The sequence below is a fragment of the Hemicordylus capensis genome, chromosome 10 (genome assembly GCF_027244095.1).
Source record: "Hemicordylus capensis ecotype Gifberg chromosome 10, rHemCap1.1.pri, whole genome shotgun sequence".
NCBI lineage: Eukaryota > Metazoa > Chordata > Lepidosauria > Squamata > Cordylidae > Hemicordylus > Hemicordylus capensis.
This window is the reverse complement of record NC_069666.1, coordinates 9,868,232-9,887,354: the sequence shown is the minus strand read 5'-3', so window position 1 is coordinate 9,887,354 and position 19,123 is coordinate 9,868,232. Positions and strand designations below refer to the sequence as shown.

Below are 19,123 nucleotides of genomic sequence, written 5' to 3'. Positions count from 1 at the left end.
GTTGGCTGAATGCAGAACACGGGGCCGTGTTTCCACCTGGAATCTGCCGTCATTAGGGTAGCAACTTTCCAACAAATTAATGGCTCTATATGCCAGATTCATAGCTGTCCTTATATTATTTAGCTGAATCCAAGACTAGGTTTTTCCACCAAGTTCCTTGATGCTGGAAATCAGGGTTGTCTTCATTCATAGTCCTCTTCCTTTAAAGTAAATAAAATATGACCTGTGTTTTAGAAGGAGGTCTTCTTAAACTGAGAGTCGTCTTCTATTCGGATAAATATGGATGCTTTCCCCTGTAGAGCAATTCAGTGAGTGCCCTCATGGGCGGGACCTGTCTAAGCCCTGGAGCTTTCCCAGACAGCACGCTTTACTGCAGGTTTTCTGCAAGGCTTTACTGTGAGTTCAAAGTTGCTCCAAAAACCCAACGCAAAAAGTAAATTTTTCTAAACTCCAGATATAAATCAAGCTGCACTCTAATGTGGGATGAAAAACTCAAATTGTGTGTGAAATGCTCCCTGATAGCTTGCAGGGACTTCAGAGTAAATTTGGCAGGTATGTGAATGCACACCACCTTTCTGGAGAAGAAGCAAACTAAAAACCGAGTGTGAAAAAACTTCTTAGGCACTTTCCAGATTACCTGCTCAACAGTGGCAAAATGCTTCGGTTCGGGCAAATCACATTCAAACTGTAAATACAGGTTGTTGCGCAAAGCTACCAGCAGGGGGAGCAGTCTCGTGAATTCTAACAACTGGAAAATACAGCGACTTTTTTACGCCAGATATATAACTTTATGGCAATAAATTGCAGGGATTAAATCCGAAACAAGGCATCCAAAATGCAAACAGCACCCTGCTGACAGCATAGGGACTGCAGTGTCACAACACAGGAAGTGCGGAAGCACACTTCGCAGATATGTCGTGTACCCGTTGCAGGGTCTAATCTGGAAAGCACCCCAGAAACACAAAGGCTCCTGCAGGCTCCTACTGGGGCAACTATGCAGAGACATAGTCCAGTCTTAGGTAGAGCCCAATAATCGCGGTCACTGCAAGTCCCTCTGCTAGGTAGTATCTTTTCTCTGGGGTACTTGCTATGTTGGTACTTGTTTTGTGGCAGGAACAGCCACTGGAAAGCATTGGCAAGCCAAATCCCTACTGTGTGGCCACCGGAGCAGAAATTAGCTAAAGCCCCAAATCTTCTCACCTAGCAATGGTCTTTCCACATTCATAACCTTTAAGAATTCATCTCCTGGACTTAGGGTTGCCCAGAAGCAGGGCTCTCTCTCTCTCTCTCTCTCTCTCTCTCTCTCTCTCTCTCTCTGTCTCTCTGTCTCTCTGCCAGTCCAGAGTAAGCAGTTCTGCCTTTGTTCATAGCTTAGTTTCGCGGTCTTACCATCTAGAGCAGGGCTGCTCAACTTCAGCCCTTCTGCAGCTGTTGGCCCACAATTCCCATAATCCCTGGCTATTGGCCACTGTGGCTGGGGATTATGAGACTTGTAGTCCAAAAAAAACCAGCTGGGGGGCCTAAGTTGAGCAGGCCTGGTCTAGAGAGAGATGGATGCTCTCTCTGAATGGTTTTATAGTTAGCAAAAGGCCCATTCACACATTATGTTCAACATTTGCCCAACAAGTGTACAAGGGGATGGAGCCACTCTGGGAAGGGCAGAAGGTTCCCATTTCCCTCCCTGGCAGCATCTCCAAGATAGGGCTGAGAGAGATTCCTGCCTGCAACCTTGGAGAAGCCGCTGCCAGTCTGTGTAGACAATACTGAGCTAGATGGAGCTATGGTCTGACTCAGTATATGGCAGCTTTCTGTGTTCCTAAGGTCCAAACTAAGTTAGTCATGATTAAGTGAAGTTAGTAAGAACTAAGTTCAATCCCATTCATTTCACTGGGACTTAGCCATGAATAACAGTCAGGACCCTTCCCCCAATTTTATAAGTGCTCTATATTCTTATGTTTCCCTTTCTTTACTGCTCACTTAGCATCTCCATCCTTGATTTTATTTATTTTTTGCTCAGTATACTGGAATAGAACGTGTTTCTTTAAACTAAATGCTTACGATGCAGCTATTTAGCTGTGTTATAATGTACCCTATTCTTCCCAGTCTGGTTTCTAATACAGTCTTAATGTTTTGTTTTGCTTTCTCTGACCACTGCTGTGTTTCTGAGCCGAAGTTTCCACTGAGTACTGCACAGTAACGCCTAAGACCTTTTTTTTCCATGAGTGGTTAATTTAGAAATAGAACCTATGAGTGTATATATGAAGTTCTCCGTCTTCCTCCAAACTTGCATTACCTCATTTACCTACACTGGATTTCCTCTGCCACCTACCCAATTGCTATTGACTAATTGCTTTTTACTTTAGAAAACAGATGACTGAAGGGAGACATGATAGAGGTCTATAAAATCATGCATCGAGTGGAGAAAGTGGATAGAGAGAAATTCTTCTCCCTCTCACATAACACTAGAACCAGGGGTCATCCCATGAAATTGATGGCCAGGAAATTTGGGACCGGCAAAAGGAAGTATTTTTTCACACAACGCATAATCAACTTGTGGAATTCTCTGCCACGAGATGTGGTGACAGCCAACAACCTGGATGGCCTTAAGAGCGGTTTGGGTAACGTCATGGAGGAGAGGTCTATCAATGGCTACTAGTCGGGGAGCTATAGGCCACCTCCAGCCTCAGAGGCAGGATGCCTCGGAGTACCAGTTGTAGAGGAGTATCAGCAGGAGAGAGGGCATGCCCTCAACTCCTGCCTGTAGGCTTCCAGCGGCATCTGGTGGGCCACTGTGCGAAACAGGATGCTGGACTGGATGGGCCTTCTTGGGCCTGATCCAGCAGGGCTGTTCTTATGCTCTTATGACTTGAATGAGCTAAATTTCACCAATTTACTGCCCCCTGCTAACTGAGCAAAGAGGCACCTTTTAAAAGTGGCGATTATCTTTATTTAGCGGGGGGCGACTGGCCCTCTCCGTCCCCAGCACAGCATCCCTCCAGTGGCTATTGCTGGTGTCTCTCTTATATTTCTTTTTTAGATGGTGAGCCTTTTGTGGACAAGGAGCCATTTCTATTTATATCTATGTAAATATTCGACGTGTTCGTATTCATATTATTCTCTCTCTCTTTTATCATTGTTTAGAACATTCATATATATTTCAACAAAGGTGTTCTGCAAGTCCTGTCTAACAAAATATACATGACAGGATGGCTCCCGGTGCCAGAGGGGCTCACAAGATCTTAAAAGCATAAGGGAGACACCAGCCCCAGTCACAGAAGGGATGCTATCCTAGGCTGAATTGGGAGAGGCACTGTCCCCTTGAGACAGGTCAGAGAGCCACCATTTAAAACAGTGCTTTTCATGGGCATCAACTCTAAGTGTAGCCCCCGGATGAACGGTTTCTTGGGCCTGTGCGACGCTTCGGCCAAAGTAGAATACTTTTACGCAGTCCCCCTGGGGCCATGCGGAGGAGACCGTTTTCACGGTGCTGCCCAGCTCGTTGGGGTGGGGGGCTCCTTTTAAGGGAAACGGAGCCCACTTGAGCCCCGGCGCCATCTTGGAAGGCATGCACAGAATGGTGGGAAGTGTAGCCCTCCCCAGCGCCTTCCTCCTAGAGCTCTTCAGAGCTGAGAAGAGTGCAGGACTGGGTGGAGGTCAGCACAGAGGGACATGGCTAGCAGGGCTGAACTATGATGATCAGCTGAAGGTCCACCCAGTATGGCGGGTGGAGGTGGAGAAAAGCAAGACTTGGATTAAACTTCGAAATGGCGCAGCTGCCTTTGAGGAAATGGGTCTACCGGTTGCCCTAGTAGTCCAGGGGTTCCCCGGCCTTGCTTCCCCAGAGGTTGTGAGACGACAACTCCCATCATCCCCAGCCACAACGACACAGGGCCATTGTGGGAATCCCTGCCCTAGAGGACGTTCTGAAACACAGAGTAACTTCCATTTTCCAGGCTGCAGTGTTCCAGATTTTCTGGGCAGTGCTCACGGAACAGAACGTTTGGCCATTTTGCTTCCTCCTCCTGTCCTCGGCTGCTGTCCTGGGCATGTGCTCTGTGACCTTGTGCAGAAGACTCACTTTCCAGATCCCAAAGAGTGTTTTGTCTGGTAGGGTACAAACGTCTTCCATGTCCCCAAAGCTGCTTGTCTTGTGAACAAGCAACACTTTTTTTTTTTAATCAACTTTTGAGATCAAGGCCTCATGCCTTTTGCCTCCATTTTCCAGACAATCGCCTAATCCAGACTGACCTTTCCCCGCATTCGTCCGGGAAAGCAAAGTTTCTCTGTACTCAAAATGCCAAATCCTGTGTGCATCCAGGAGATATATGCTATCACCTTGCTGCAGATAGAAAGCCACCGTGTGCTGACTTTTGCCGTGGCCATCCTGTGTATCTGGATTATCGTGTGAATGATAATTTACATTTATCACACACCTTGTTCATCACAGGTAGAAGATGGGTCGCATGTGTGAATGCGCTGTTACATATCACACACAACTGGGGGGGAAATCATTCTGGCACAACCAGAGCTCTTTTCCAGTGTAGGTTGTTCACACATTCACATGCTGAGTAATGAGAAATCAGGTGAGGTTTGTACACACAAGTGTGGACTGCACCTCCTTGAGGCAGTGAATATGCTTGTCCTTTGTGTTAACTCAGTGTGGTGCTGAAAACCAGATCGATCTCTCTTTTAAAATTACCTATTGTTTTATATAACAGAGACCATTTGGCGTTAGAGTACTTTTAAACTACAGTGTTAAAGATGGAAAAGGAGCTTGCATTTTCATACATTAACTCATTGAAACACATTTTCAGCTTTGCTGTCACCTAACACTGAAGTTGATCCAAGCCTGGGGTTGGGGGAACTCAAGCAAATAAAAAAGAATCCAGGCAGCTAGCTGGTTGCGAGAACTTATATTCCTACTTCCTAGTGAAGGAGAATGGGAATCAATAGAGCTGTATCACACAAACCAGACAGAAACGCAAACTCCAGAAGGGTTACTGGAGATTGCTATAAAATCAATAAGAGTCCTGTGGCACCTTCAAACGAATGAACCAAGTATGGCCAATGTGTTTGGAAAACGTGCAATTTGGTTTCCCGAGCATTCTCTTTTGGCTTTGATCTGTTCCTCGCTCACAAACCCATGCCGTTCGGATGCTGAAGAATAGCATATTTGTCCAGACGACGGCAGTGAAACAATCTCCGACAAGCCAAATAGGAAATCGATCACTTACCTGGAAGGTGACAGCTCAGATCTTCACAGGAGCGATGTCCCTATCAGCGGTGACCCTGGACCTTGCATTTCCCTGGGAGCTGCGTGGAGCTGCCACATTTTCCTACGTTTTGTAGGCACGGAGGTGGTGCCGTTGTGATTTGTGGAGACTGGCTCCTCCCGCACATTCCCTGACTTTCTTCTGTTCGTTTCAGTCCTCCTCTGTCCCACCCTCCCTGCCTCCAGACCAGGCCGGTGAGTTCTGCTGTGTTTCAGGCACAATTGCAGCGGTTCATGCACACCCAGGCCTGCTGTTGGGGGCTCTACCGGAAAAATAAAGCATTGGTGGTTTTCTCATGTAATAAAAAGAAAAGTCAGGCGTGCCCAATGTGTAAATCATACGAGTGTGTCTTGAAGCAGCTTTCTTTCTTTCAGTTTAAAAAGGTGTTAGTTTATTGTGCAACGAGCCTTTATGCAGCCCACTCATTTTGAATTAGCATCCTATTTATACAAGGGGCCTTGTTTGATTGCAAAAAATCTGAATCACGTTGTTGCTTACACGCCACGAACAAAAAGCGCTTTTAGTCCAACTGGGGCCTTATATAATGTGTAGCTCTGGAAACTAAACAGCTTACAGTCGGGTTGTATAAGAGGGCTAATGTTCGGCATAAATCAACTTTGCCTGGTGGAGTTGGGTGGTTTTTTGTGGGGGGGGGAGGTTGGGGGGAGTCTGTGTGTGCGTGTGATGAATGACTGCTTTGTTCAGGGGGGGAAAAAATTGCTTGCAGGGGAAGGTTGAGCACATTGGCCCGCACGGCCGTATGCGGTGCAAATGCCCAGTCCCCCCTACGCTTGTAATTTGATTTCATAGAAAGCAGGAGTTTGTGAGGGTCCTTTGACGTGTTTATGCTAAGGCTGTGCTGGAGCCGTGGGCTTCTGTGCTGTTTAGAATCAGTGACACCTGGAGACGCAATTCTGCCCTTGCCTCCAGCCCTTTGAAAATAAGACCGGCCCGGAGAAGTTCAGCTCTTGGTACACAAGAAAGTCTGGGGGCATGACGATGCGGGAGGCGCGGGGCGGTGGAAATACAGCACATGCGCGTCGGTGCTCTTTCCCTCTTGAAAAACTCTTGTGGGCAGTCTGTCCTTAAAGTGCTTTTTGAACTTGGGGGGGGGTTTAGAGTGGTGTGGGTGTCCCCCGCGGGCAGGGGAACCTGCGGGGGGGTGTCCATGCGCACTCTGGCATCAGGCTCAATCTCCTCTTTGGAGGATCCTGCTGACTGAGCAAAGACAGGTGATTTGAAGTGGTGATTCTCCTGTATATAGCAGGGACTTTTACACACACGGCTTTTAGCTCGCATCTCCTCTGGCATGGAGGGTGCGAGTTCACATATCAGCCGGATTTACCCCGAAGTCGCCGCTGGCTCTCGGGGACCAGGTCACACACAATTCTGGTTCCCCCCGAATTAGGGCTGCACATTCTAGCTGTGCCCAAATTATGTCCAGGGTAAAAGAAATCCTCTCTTTTCGGCGGCTTTTAAAATTGTATTTAGACGAGGATTCTGGTAAGCCCCGACGCTTCCCCGCAATATGTGGAGGGGCCATTGCCGATAAATCGTCTTTCTCCAAAAATCGTACTTTCGTGTGTGTGTGCCTGTGTTTTAATATTTGCTGGGTGGATTTGTGGAATGCCAAGAGTCAGTAGAGGGCGCTACTTGGCAACTTGTCTTGCTGTTCTTCCGCAAGGAAGGGCCATTTGACAGCTGTGTTCCTTATTGTTTGCTCTTTTGAGTGATTTGCAGCTGTGAGTGTTGGGGGTGGGGAGAGGGGTTTGTGACAGATTGACTAAATACGATTATTATTATTATTATTATTATTATTATTATTATTATTATTATTTATTAAACATAGGGCCACCTAATGGCGCAGTAGGGAAATGACTTGCCTAGCAAGCATGAGGTTTCCGGTTCGAATCCCAGCTGGTGTGTTTCCCAGACAATGGGAAACACTTCTATCGGGCAGCAGCGATATAGTTAGATGCTGAAAGGCATTATCTCATACTGCATGGGTGGAGGCAATGGTCAACCCCTCCTGCATTCTACCAAAGAAAACCACAGGGCTCTGTGCTTGGGCCTGATCCAGCAGGGCTGTTCTTATGTCCTTATGTCTGACTCAAATGGTCAACTGACGACACTTTTGAGAGATGAAATCTTGTGCTTAAGGGCTCATAGGTTTAAGGGCTCCACAAGTGTTTAAGGGCTTCTGGAAGTGAAATTTCTTGGGTGACATTGAAAGTGAATTTCAGGTTTCCACTTAAGGAGGAACATTGGAGAATCTTCCCAGGCTTTCCCCCCACATTCTCGGGGCTGGTTACCTGACCGAATAGAGTTTGACTGATTAAAGCAGTGATCAACCAGAGCCTTGGCATCACTAGCAGGAGGAGGGAGGGAGGGCGGGAGGTCCACAGACCCTCATGTGCTGCCCACCCCCCACCAATGTCTGGGCTTCTCAGAACCCATGACAGCATCTTCTAGCCAGTGGTGACACAATGTTAAGCTGAACATTTGCTCAGTGTCGTTTTATGTTTCGGAATACGAGAGCCGGGTTTCTGGCCGAGGAGCCGTCTCAGTTGGATATGGCTGGACAGCCAGTCCTGCAGAGAACCAGATACACCACCTACCCTGATTTGGGTGGTCTGGCTCCACTCGGCTGTGCTCCGTGTCATGCCTTGACACAAGTCAGAAGGCAAGCCGCCCACGATATATATGCAAACATGCAGCGGGCGTTTTTGTGCATATATTCCCCTTTTAGCTGCATGACTGAAAATCAAATGCTTTCCATGTACTCACCATAGAAGCCTTAGGGAACATAGAAAGCTGCTGCCTACTGAGTCAGAGCTTTGGCCCATCTAGCTCAGTTTTGTCTACTCTGACTGGCAGCAGCTTCTCCAAGGTTTCAGCCAGGAATTTTTCTCAGCCTTACCTGGAGATGCTGCCAGGGATTGAACCTGGGGCCTCCTGCATGCCAAGCAGATGCTCTACCACTGCACTGCAACCCCATCCCCAGCCTTGAACTGACAATAGGATGTGAGAAGCCTCAGTGGTGGGGTGGATGGCGTGAACTTCTATGGGGAAGTGCTGTGACTCAGTAGTAGAACGTCTCCTTCACATGCAAAAGATCTCAGGTCATTTCCTGCCACCTCCTGGGTGGGCTGGGAAATCTCTCTGTTCGAAAAAACTCTGGAGAGCTGCTGCCAGTCAGAGTTGGCAGTGCTGAGCTAGATGGACCAGTGACGTGACTCAGCAGGAGGAAGCTGCCTGTGTTCATTAGGAGCATTCGTAGCTCAGTCTTAGAGTATCTGCTCTGAAGCATTAAGATCCCAGGTTCAATCCCTGATATCTCCCGGTTTGACTGGGAGAGGGTTTCCTGCCTGAAACACAGAAGAGTTGGCAGTACTGGGCAAGAGGGAGCCGTGGTCTGACTCGGTGGAAGGCAGCTTCGTGGGTTCAGGAAAAACATATTGGCTGCTATAACGTGTAGTTCCACCCTTAAACTGAGCGCCAAACTAGGATACCAGAGACGTGCTTTGTGGGAGTTCGGTGATTCCCAAAATTTGTTTGAAAAGGCAGCTGAAGGTGTTGGTGGGGATTTGGATCTGATTGAGGAGTCAGAGCACAGTTCTTTCTCCTGTGCTCTGCTCCCATTCCAAATTCGCCACCAAAGTTGCAATTAGCTGCAAAGAGGCACAGATTGTGCCTGTTAAATTTCCCTCTTTTTAGCTAAGAGAAGCTTTGGTGGAAGGAGAGGTTTACGTCAGCGAATCAGCCCAAGGACAAAGGGTTAAACCAGCCCTCCCCCATGCCAAAGTCTGATCCAAATATATCTCCCCTTCCCCCATGCCCCATAGCTGCTATTTAAAAAATATCTAGTTTGATCCTCCACTGATTGAATTCATCATTTGCATTATTACTTATAATAACCTTTCTTTTAAAAAATGGTGCCACCTAGTGGACAGAATGAAAAACAGTTAGATCCAAGTGGTTAGACGGATGAAGAAGTTGCTTCAAGTTTGGTTTTACTGATACTATATTTCACAGTTGGTATATATATATTTAAACAGAAGATGGAATAATGTTACGTTGCCATTTAAATTATAAACAGCCATTTTGAAATCGCTGTTCAAATTATCCTGGCGTTTGCGTTACGCTTGAATGGCGCATGAAAGTTCCCTCTGTGCTCTGGCTGCCGTGTTCACATCTTGGTTTTTTGCAAGCCCACTAGCAAAACAGAACGCTTTTTGAAAAAGAATCACGGACAGTTAACTGTCTGAAGAACTTCACGGTTGTGCTCTCTGGTGTCTTCTGAAGGAGGCTGAGGTCTATCCAGCATTGAGGTTGAAATATCACTGGCATTTCCAGTAGCGATTAGCCAATAATTCTTTTCTTCCTCTGCTTTATGGGAATTCAGATAGGTGTGGCAGTTGACTTCGTATTCCTTTCCAAAGTATGTCCTTTGAAAGAAAAGAGCCACAAATCTCTATCTAAAATCTTATCCTCCCTGCCATCTGTGTCCTACCGCGGGGGTCTTGACCTCTAGCACCCCTGCAAATCCTGGCCACAAATTCCCATCCTCTCTGACCCCTGTCAGAGTGACAGCCCTGTCTCCATCAGGACTGGGGATGATGGGTGTTGTAGTGGAACAACAGCTGAAGGGACCCAGCTAGTCACTAGTTTGAGACCCCTGTTCTGTAGGGTGTGCGGAAGGGCCATAGCTCAGTGGCAGAGCATATGCTTTGCACGCAGAAGGTTCCAGATTCAAACCCTAGCGTCTCCAGTTAAAAAGGTCAGCAAGCAGATGATGAGAGATCTCTCTGCCTTGTGGCTATGGAGTCTCTGCCAGTTTTGCTGCTCTGGGCTAGATGGAGTTTATGAGAGGAGAGCTAGTCATGTGGTAGCAAGCATGACTTTTCCCCTTTGCTAAGCAAGGTCCGCCCTGGTTGCATATGAATGGGAGACTTGATGTGTGAGCACTGCAAGATATTCCCCTCAGGGGATGAAGCCGCTCTGGGAAAAGCAGAAGTTTTCCTGTTCCCTCCCTGGCAGCATCTCCAAGATAGGGCTGAGAGAGATTCCCGCCTGCAACCTTGGAGAAGCTGCTGCCAATCTGTGTAGACCAGGCCTGCTCAACTTAGGCCCCCCAGCTGTTTTTGGACTACAACTCCCATAATCCCCAGCTACAGTGGCCAGGGATTATGGGAGTTGTAGGCCAACATCTGCAGGAGGGCCGAAGTTGAACAGCCCTGGTGCAGAAGATACTGAGCTAGATGGACCAATGGTCTGACTCAGTATATGGCAGCTCCCTATGTTCCTATGACCAGTGGTCTGACTTAAGGAAAAGGCAACTTCATATAAGCCTCTTGGCTTTCGCCTCTCCCCCACATTTGGCTAGCCATATAGACTCTCTAACCGGGAGACCGGGGACAGGGCCTTCTCAGTAGTGGCTCCCATCTTTGGAATGCGCTCCCAGAACAGCCCTGGGAACTGTAGCTGTGTGAGGCAGGGAGGGCTACAGATTTCTAACAGAGAGCTCTCAGGACACTCATTAGACTACAATTCCCAAGATTCTTTGGGGGAACGATGCCGTGGTTAGAACTGGTATAAAGCCAATGCACATTTATAGCATGGATGTCCTCTCCAGCGGCAGAGTTCGCTTACCTTGTCCAGAATGTCCTGGGAACAGCTAACTGATTGTTTGTATGGCTGTGGCTAATAAGAATCTTCGTGTTTGCCTGGAGGAAGAGAGAAAATGAGATAGGGACAAGGTTAAAAGCCAACATTTGTATATAAATCAAACAAGCAAACAAACACACAAATAAATAAATAAAAACAACAAAACAAGCCCCATGATTTCACAAAGCTTCTTGTTCACACAGACCACCCCACACAGACATAGAGCAAGTGTCTGGTGGAAAATTGAGAGAATCCCCCAGGTTTACACACACACACACACACACACACACACACACACACACACACACACACTACATCCCCCATACCTTCTCCATTGAAAGCCTCACTGAAAGACTTTTTTATCTTCCAGAAGCAGGTGAATAGGTTAGCGTTATAGGTTAGTAAATAGTAGGTCTATTTACATTTGATAAGTAAACAATTAGCAACTTGCAAGATGTAAATAGAACCAGGCCATTGCTCATGCAAGTTTGCAGAGCAACTGGGGCTTCTTTTGTGAACTTTGGTGTTTCTTTTACATTTTAGTATGGACTTCACCCAGACTTCAAAGGGCTCACTACAAATGCATTGAAGGATGAGGGAGACCCCCAGGCCCTGCCAATAATATGGGGAAAACAGCATCCCGTTCGGGACAAGAGATTTTTGCCTCAGATACGGGACTTCCTGTATAATACGGGACGGCTGGGAACGCTGTCTTGGAGGAAGGATAGGATAGAAATGCCACTGATAATGGCAGAGAACACAAAGACCGAGGAATGGAAGAAGCAAAACAGGCTTCCTCAAACCCATGAAGGCAAATGGAGCAGGGGAGATGACTCAATTTGAAAGTCATCAAATTTAAACTTAAAAAAAATATAACCCATATGGTTTCTTACAGGAACTGGGAAACCTTCATATTCCAGGCGAAATTGGGGATCCAGAAAGATGGCTTGCCAAGAGCACAGGTAGGAAAGTTCGTCTGTCAGAAATGTAGACTGGAGAGAGGATTTCTTAGCCATGTTCATAAATGTCTTGTGGTCGCTCGCTAGAAATAGCTGGAATGGAAACATGCAGGAGTGATTTGTCTGGGAATTAGATGAATAGCACTGCAGATTGACAGAATCGAAGGAACCCGCAAAACAAATACCGGTGTGGTTAGAAAACCGGGTTCAGCTTTCAGTTTTCCAGCACACGGTAATCTGGATTATCAGATTCTGTATTTGTTCAGTTTACTCTCGAGACTAATCTGGCTTGAATGCTTGACCATGAAAGATTCTGCTTAAATGGAGGAAATGAGACGAGGTATATAGTCTCTTTTAGAAACACAGAGCCAGACGTCCCAGCCTTTGCCAAAAGCAGGAATCTTGCACAAAGTTACAGTCATCAAAAAAGCTGTGTGTGGGAAATGAAAATTTGCAGTTTTTGAAGTGTGGAGATAGAGAATTGGTTTGTCTCACTTCTTGCATGTTGCCTGCTGCCTGCACATTCTTAGAGCTGCGTGCACTTGACGGTGTGTTAGAGCAAAGCAAGATTGAAGGCAGGGAGCTTGCTGGGAAGGCGGGCTTTCCCTCCCACCTTGTTCTGAGGCTGAGGATGGAATCAGGGTAGGGAGCTCTCGCCCTACCCAGTTGTGTGGTGTAGTGGTTAGACTGCTGGACTAGGACCGGGGAGACCCGAGTTCAAATCCCCACGCAGCCATGGAACTCACTGAGTGACTCTGGGCCAGTCACTTAACTCTCAGCCTAGCCTACCTCACAGGTTTGTTGCGAGGATAAAAAATAGCCATGTACACACCACTCTGGGCACCTTTTGAGGAAGAGCGGGATATAAATGCAAAATAACGTTGGTTGTACTAGATATAGCGTGCAGACAATTAGCAGTAGTTCTTCCAAATGGCACATGTTGATGGCTAATTAAACTTGCTGTGGTTCACATATGTACACACACAAGCTGTATGTGTGTACCAGTCTCTGTACACATGTACATATTTTAAAAAGCAAACCTGGGTAAAGGCCCCGTCAGAGGCTGGGTACGGACAGGAATCGTACTGCTGAACATGAGTTGAACAGAATGTGTGAATAACCATATGTCCGCAGAGATCTGTACATCTGGGCGTTGTATACAGCTTGTGCATGTGCTGCATATAATGTGCAAGAGGACTCCTGTTGTGTCTGTTCTCTTACCATCTGATCTGGGAACCCTCCTGTACACCCAAGGCCGAAATTCTGCCCAAACCGGATCGGTTCTCCCATCGCCTCTCCTTCAGTGCTTTAAGAGACAAAAGTCATAGTGTTAATGGAAGAGGCACTGTTTATCAATACGCATGGCAGTTTTTGGAGTAAGAGAAAAATACAGAGAACAAGAGGGAGGGAAGAAGTCCCTGCCCCAAGGAGCTTGCAATATGTGTGTTTTTAACCAAGGAGACAGCAAGGTGGGGGACAGAAAGGAAGGGCAAAGGTAACAAATGGGGAATAATGGAGACAAATATAATCTTGCCTAGGGTTGCCATATCCTGACTTTCAAAATCTGGGTGCCTAATATGCATATTATGAAAATTGGCTTGAAAATAATTTCTGCATGTTTTGCTCCATAATGCCGCTTCTACAAGGGCTGGAGCTTAGCTTTTTCTTTTCTTTTTCTTTTTAAATGAAAGCTGAAATCCAGATGAATCTGGGTGAGCTAAGCAATCTGGGTGAGATGCTTAAAATCTGGGTGAAACCCCAAATTCCTGGGGGGCATGGCAGCAACTCTCATCTTGCCCTCTCCCCCACTCCATGTTCCAGACCACATAGGATCGTTCCCCAGGAACATCTTTATCTCTTGCCACCTTAGTGTTACCCTCTGAGTGGAACTTATATAGAGACCCTCACTGAGAGTCAGAGTAACGCCATGGTTAGACTGTTGGGCTTGTTGGAGGGGGGAGTTTTATGCAGCAGAGGATACACGTGTGAGGAGAGAGCAGCTCATTAAGAGTACCTGGAGACTGGTGCTTTTAAAACCTTAAACAGGTTTATTAGGGAAATTACATGCTAGGACAGAAAGCCTGTGTCCCTGCAGTGAACGACCTCATGATGCTGGGGAAGAGGAGGAGGAGGAGGCAGGCAGGCAAGTAGCCTGGGAATATCCATCGTCTACCAGTCAGGTGGGCTCAGAGCAAAGACCCAGAGCGGAATCAAGAGGAGTTCCCTTACTCGCTATTTCTACTCTCAAAACCCCTAGTGGTCAGTAGGATAAATAGGTGCAGAGAGCCGATGCTGGAGGAATCGCATCCCCAGGAGTGGGAGTAAAGGTAAAGGGTGCTGTTGAGTCGATTTTGACTCCTGGCGCCCACAGAGCCCTGTGGTTGTCTCAGGTAGAATACAGGAGGGGTTTACCTTTGCCATCTCCCACACAGTATGAGATGACACCTTTCAGCATCTTCCTGTATCGCTGCTGCCTGATATAGTACCAGTGGGGATTCGAACTGGCAAGCTTCTGCTTGTTAGTCGAGCATTTCCCCACTGCGCCACTTCAAATCCCTACTTGGGCATGAAGCTGGTGGTGTGACTTTGAGACATTCATAGAGTTTGTCATATCTCATCTGACAGCAAATGATACAGTGGGGTAAAAGCTGTGCGACTGGGACAGCAAGGAGAGATGTTATCATGAAAGCCATCTAAGGCCAGTTGATTTCCGTGGAAGTGTTAAATACACGCTTAAATTTCTCCCCATTGAAATGAGTGGCTGGGATCCAGAGTAACGCTGCTCTAGTTCAGCGAACAAAGAGGCACACGTGCACGAAGGTTGTGTTAGTCCATGAACCAGCTGGGGTCATCAGTATCATCTTGGGGGCGGGGTGGGGGGAGGAATGCTCATTGTGATTTTTGACAAGGTGTGCACCCCTAGAGATGGGGGAAAGGCGATAGCATTGCAATACTTTCAGCTTTCAGTGTACTCTCATGCTTTTATTGTCCTGACCATTTGGGCCTACATTGGCTAAATCTTCAATTTAAAAGCTTTTAAAAGTTTCAAACATGCACACACAAATACACACACTCACTCTCTACTATAAAATGTCAGTGATATTGTCAGAGGAAGAGAAAGGAAAATTGGTGGGAATGGCCTCCAAAGGTTATTCCGTGGAGGGAGTACGAGAACTGGTTTATTGTTTCCCTGACTCTTTCCTCTGTGCAAAAATGACTGCAATTTTACCCTAATGGCTTGGGGATAGAGATAAGGAATGGATGATAACACCAAGGAAGCTGTACGTGCAACGATTCTATCACATATTTTCTGTCTCTAGCGGGATAGACGTTGCCAGGGATCACTATGAGCACTTGCATCCTAAAATGCTACCAATGGCCAAAATGTGTAGGCCTGGTTCGAGGAATGTGCACGAATCGTGATTCGATCACTGATTCGAAGCACAGCCCGGGCACCTTTAAAAGGGAGGAGAGCAGGCCCATACCTGCTTCTCTGCTGCTCACCACAGCGGCGAACCCCCCAACATTCCTTGTGCGGCGGTGGAGGCATGCACATGGCCTCCACGCATGTGCACAGGACAACTGCATGGTCAGGATCATCCCCCTCTGGCGCATGAGGGGTGCTGGGTGGCGCGCCTGCTGTCCTCCCTTTTAAAGGTGCCCGGATCAGTGATCAAATCACAATTTCGTGCACATCCCTACCTGGCTCATGATTTATGTGGCTGAGTGGACCAAAATAAACTTGGTCATTTGATTATAATTGTGCAGTATTAGTCTGGACATGAGCTAGTGAGACTTAGAAGTGCTTACATCGGATCACATGGTGCCTACAGCCCTTTCTTTGATTCCACATAAATATTTCGGTCCTCATTTTGGAGTCAGTAGATTTGTCCTTAAAACGAGAGAGAGAGAGAGAGAGAGAGAGAGAGAGAAGATGTACTTGCTTTCATGCCACAATCAATGTCTCGAACCTTAAGATCCGAAATGCGTTCCGGGCGATGGGGGCCGTGCATGTGATCGCCGTCACTCCACAGGGGGATGGCAGTTTATCGGTTATATGTGCTGATAGTTCGTCCGCGTTAACAGCCAGGGCCAGCTTCCCGTGCACGCAGAGGGGATTCTCCATACGGGCTTGGTTGCTCTCTGGGTTCACCAGCATCACGGTGTCTCCGAAGTGAACAAATCCATCTTTGGCAACGGAGAGCGGCTCCTGTTTTCGAGAGGATGCTTATAGCACAGTTTTGATGTTCTTTTCCATCGTCCCCTTTTAAATACCTAGTTTTTATATTGCCAAGCCGCCTTGAGAAATGCTGAAATTTCTCCACATCCTACTGTATTTACCCGAATAGAAGACAACTCTGATTAAAAATAAATACAGGTTATATCTGTATTTACTTGAAATGAACAGGACTCTGAATTTAAGACAACCCACCAATTCCTAACATCTAAGAACTCGGAAAAACCCTAGTCTTGGATTCAGGTCAATACCGAGGGTGTGTGTGTGTGTGTGTGTGTGTGTGTGTACAAGCTTAACTTGACGGGCCCAACAAAAGCAGCAGCATCTAGACTGAAGCCCCCTGTTTTGATGGTCTCCTGATATTTCGATTACCTGCATACTGCTGAGAAACACCCCTCCCTATTTTCAGGACCATTTTGCCTTTTTCAGTCCTGTCCCCCATGGCGTTTGCTGTTCTTCCCAATTTTGTTTCACCCGGCAGGCTCAGTGTGGCTGTCGTACGAGGAGAGGAGAGACTTGGGTTCAAATCCCCACTCAGCCATAAAGCTCACTGGCTGTCCCTTGAGCGCTGACTGTCTCTCATCCTGACCTCGCAGGGTTGTTGTGAGGATAAATAGGAGGGGGAGAAAGAACCAGGTGGGCTGCTCTAAGCTCCTTAGAGGACAAGTGAGAGATAAATGTAATAAATAATATCTGGGACTGTGATTCAGAATTAGCAAAGGTTAATAAGATCCCAGAGGATGATGCAGCAACCTTGCTAAATCTGAGCAGGTCTGAATCTGGTCAATATCTGGAGGGCAAATTGCCTGGGAACCCCAATGATAGAAGAAAAGCAAAATATCAGTGAAAGAAATAACCACTGGATACCGTCTTGTAAAAATGATCCTTAAACTTTTTGGATCTCTGGATGAGAAGCTCTCCTCTTTCTCTCTTGTATATAAAGTCTTTCAGGAAATCCTGTTTTAAAAAGAAATTATTTTTTCTTTTACTCAGTGCATACCCACTTTTTATTGCTGCTTGCTCTCACTCCGAACAGTATCTCGCCCACAGACACATGTATTCAGCGTACCCCTTTTGAACATCTATATAGACCAGGCCTGCACAACATAAGACCAGGAGACCCAATCTGGCCCGCAGGGACTTTTTTTTGCTGGCCCCCAGGTAGGTCTATCCTGCAGCAACAGCAGGAGCCATGAAGAGCTCTCGGCTTGTCTTACTGACAAGCAGAGCAGTTCAAATGCAGCTGGCCGCTTGAGAAGGGATGAGATGCACGTGGCAGAGATGGGCCAATGAGGAAGCGAACCCCTTGCTGCTACGTGAGCAGCCGCTGAGGTGATGGATGGAGTGGGACGGTGGCGCCAGCAGCAGCATCAGGCAAGCACAGGAAGAGGGTGCCCCAGAGCGGCAGAGGCTCCCTCTTCTGGTCAGTTGGTAGCAAGCATGACTTGTCTCCTTTGCTAAGCTGGGACCACCCTGGTTTGAATCTGAATGGGAGGTTACATGTGTGAGCAGTTTCAGTAGCAACAACAACAAAAGAAACATCCTTCCCAACCTAGATAGGCATTACCCCTGCTAACTTGGCAAAGAGGTACCTTTGAACATGGTGATTCTCTTTATTTAGCAGGAAGAGAGTAACTGGCCCTCTCCACCCCCAGCACAGTATCTCCAGTGACTGTTGCTGGTGTGTGTCTTATGTTTCTTTTTAGAATGTGAGCCCTTTGGGGACAGGGAGCCATCTTATTTGTTATTTCTCTTTGTAAACCGCCCTGAGCCATTTTTGGAAGGGCGGTATAGAAATCGAATTATTATTATTATTATTAATTTTAACATAATTAAAGCGCTTAAAATTGACCTCGGGGCCCACACACACCAAGTTGTGGCTGGCTCTAGCCCACTGGGGCATTTGTGCTGTGCGCCCCTGAATAAATACTCCCTAAAGTAAAGTTGTGCCGGCGAGTCAGTCTTGACTCCCGGCGCCCACAGAGCCCTGTGGCTTTCTTTGGCAGAATACAGGAGGGGTTGACCATGGCCTCCTCCCGCGCAGTATGAGATGATGATGCCTTTTGGTGTCTTCCTAAATCGCGGCTGCCTGATAGCGGCGTTTCTGGGGAACCTACCAGCGGGGATTCAAACTGGCATCCTCTTGCTCCCTAGGCAAGTTGCTTCCCCACTGCACCATTATTGGTGCCCCCCCCCCCCCACCGCCCCAGTAATTCCAGTATAGGGAAGAAATGGCATTAAGTGAGACCAAGAGTTACCTCTTCGAGATAGACGTCTTCGTTCCAGTTGCCTACCAGCACTCCGGGGCTGTAGTGCCTGCCACTCGTGCTAGTCCTCACGTTGAACATCTTGGCTTCGAGGCAGGGCCAGCGGGCTGGCCTCACTCACGGTGGAAGAGGTGGGGGGCGGCGGACGGGTCAAGCAGTGCCCCCCTCCCAGCCCAGAGCGGTCCACCCTCTTGGCCAGACAGCTGAGCTGTGTTTGGGTTTGCAGGTTGCCGTGGCTACAGTGTGTGCCCGGGGATTGGTTGGCGGAGGAGACTTGTTAGCCAATGAGGATGGAATAGAATGGACGAGGGAGAAAGGGGGAGTTGTTCTGCATCCCTTTAGCTATAGGGCAGCACTGGGAACAGCCAGAGATGGGCATATATTTTGCATCTACAGTACATTGTTTTATTGTACGGGTCTGTGACAGTAATAAAGGATTTGATTTGACTTTCGTATACAGTATGTAAGTGCCTTAAAGGAGAGGAAATTTCCTTACAAAGATTGAAAATTGACCATTGCTATCCACAGGCTCACATTGCTCCTTCCTTCTCTCTCTCTCTCTCTCTCTCTCTCTCTCTCTCTCTCTCTCTCTCTCTCTCTCTCTCTCTCTCTCTCTCTCACTCTCACACACACACACACACACACACACACACACTTTCTCTCTCTCTCTCTCTTTCTTTCTCTCCTTCTTTCTCTCCCTCCCTCCCTATTCAGCCTGAT

At 47.3% G+C, this 19,123-nt stretch overlaps 1 protein-coding gene and 1 long non-coding RNA gene across 3 annotated transcripts in view; one reads left to right on the top strand and one right to left on the bottom strand.

The window, feature by feature from the left end:
* Positions 1-19,123, top strand: part of LOC128335075 (uncharacterized) — a 53,007-nt gene that overhangs the window by 32,114 nt on the left and 1,770 nt on the right. Inside the window, exon 3 of one of the 2 annotated variants that reach the window (XR_008311497.1) lies at positions 11,836-11,938. The exons of the other annotated variant lie outside the window; for it this stretch is intronic. This is a non-coding gene — a long non-coding RNA (uncharacterized LOC128335075). Of the gene's footprint in view, positions 1-11,835; positions 11,939-19,123 lie in introns of those variants that run through there. 2 annotated transcript variants of the gene reach the window in all.
* On the bottom strand, positions 9,253-18,633 carry CFAP161 (cilia and flagella associated protein 161). The gene is made up of 7 exons (XM_053272867.1): positions 18,395-18,633; positions 17,004-17,093; positions 15,871-16,109; positions 13,121-13,205; positions 11,834-11,992; positions 10,926-10,999; positions 9,253-9,721 (listed from the first exon to the last, which is right to left on the bottom strand). Exons 1-7 carry the CDS (start codon positions 18,482-18,484, stop codon positions 9,520-9,522), a joined length of 939 nt encoding a protein of 312 aa, XP_053128842.1. The 5' UTR covers positions 18,485-18,633; the 3' UTR covers positions 9,253-9,519.

Bases quoted from the DNA above. Each gene is read 5' to 3' on its own strand.
- CFAP161 (XM_053272867.1), bottom strand. From the start codon at position 18,484: ATGTTCAACGTGAGGACTAGCACGAGTGGCAGGCACTACAGCCCCGGA. The intron at 17,094-18,394 runs GTAACTCTTGGT...TTTTTAAAACAG, and splicing joins AAGACGTCTATCTCGAAGAG to GATTTCCTGAAAGACTTTAT. The intron at 11,993-13,120 runs GTAAGAGAACAG...TTTCCATTCCAG, and splicing joins GAGGGTTCCCAGATCAGATG to CTATTTCTAGCGAGCGACCA.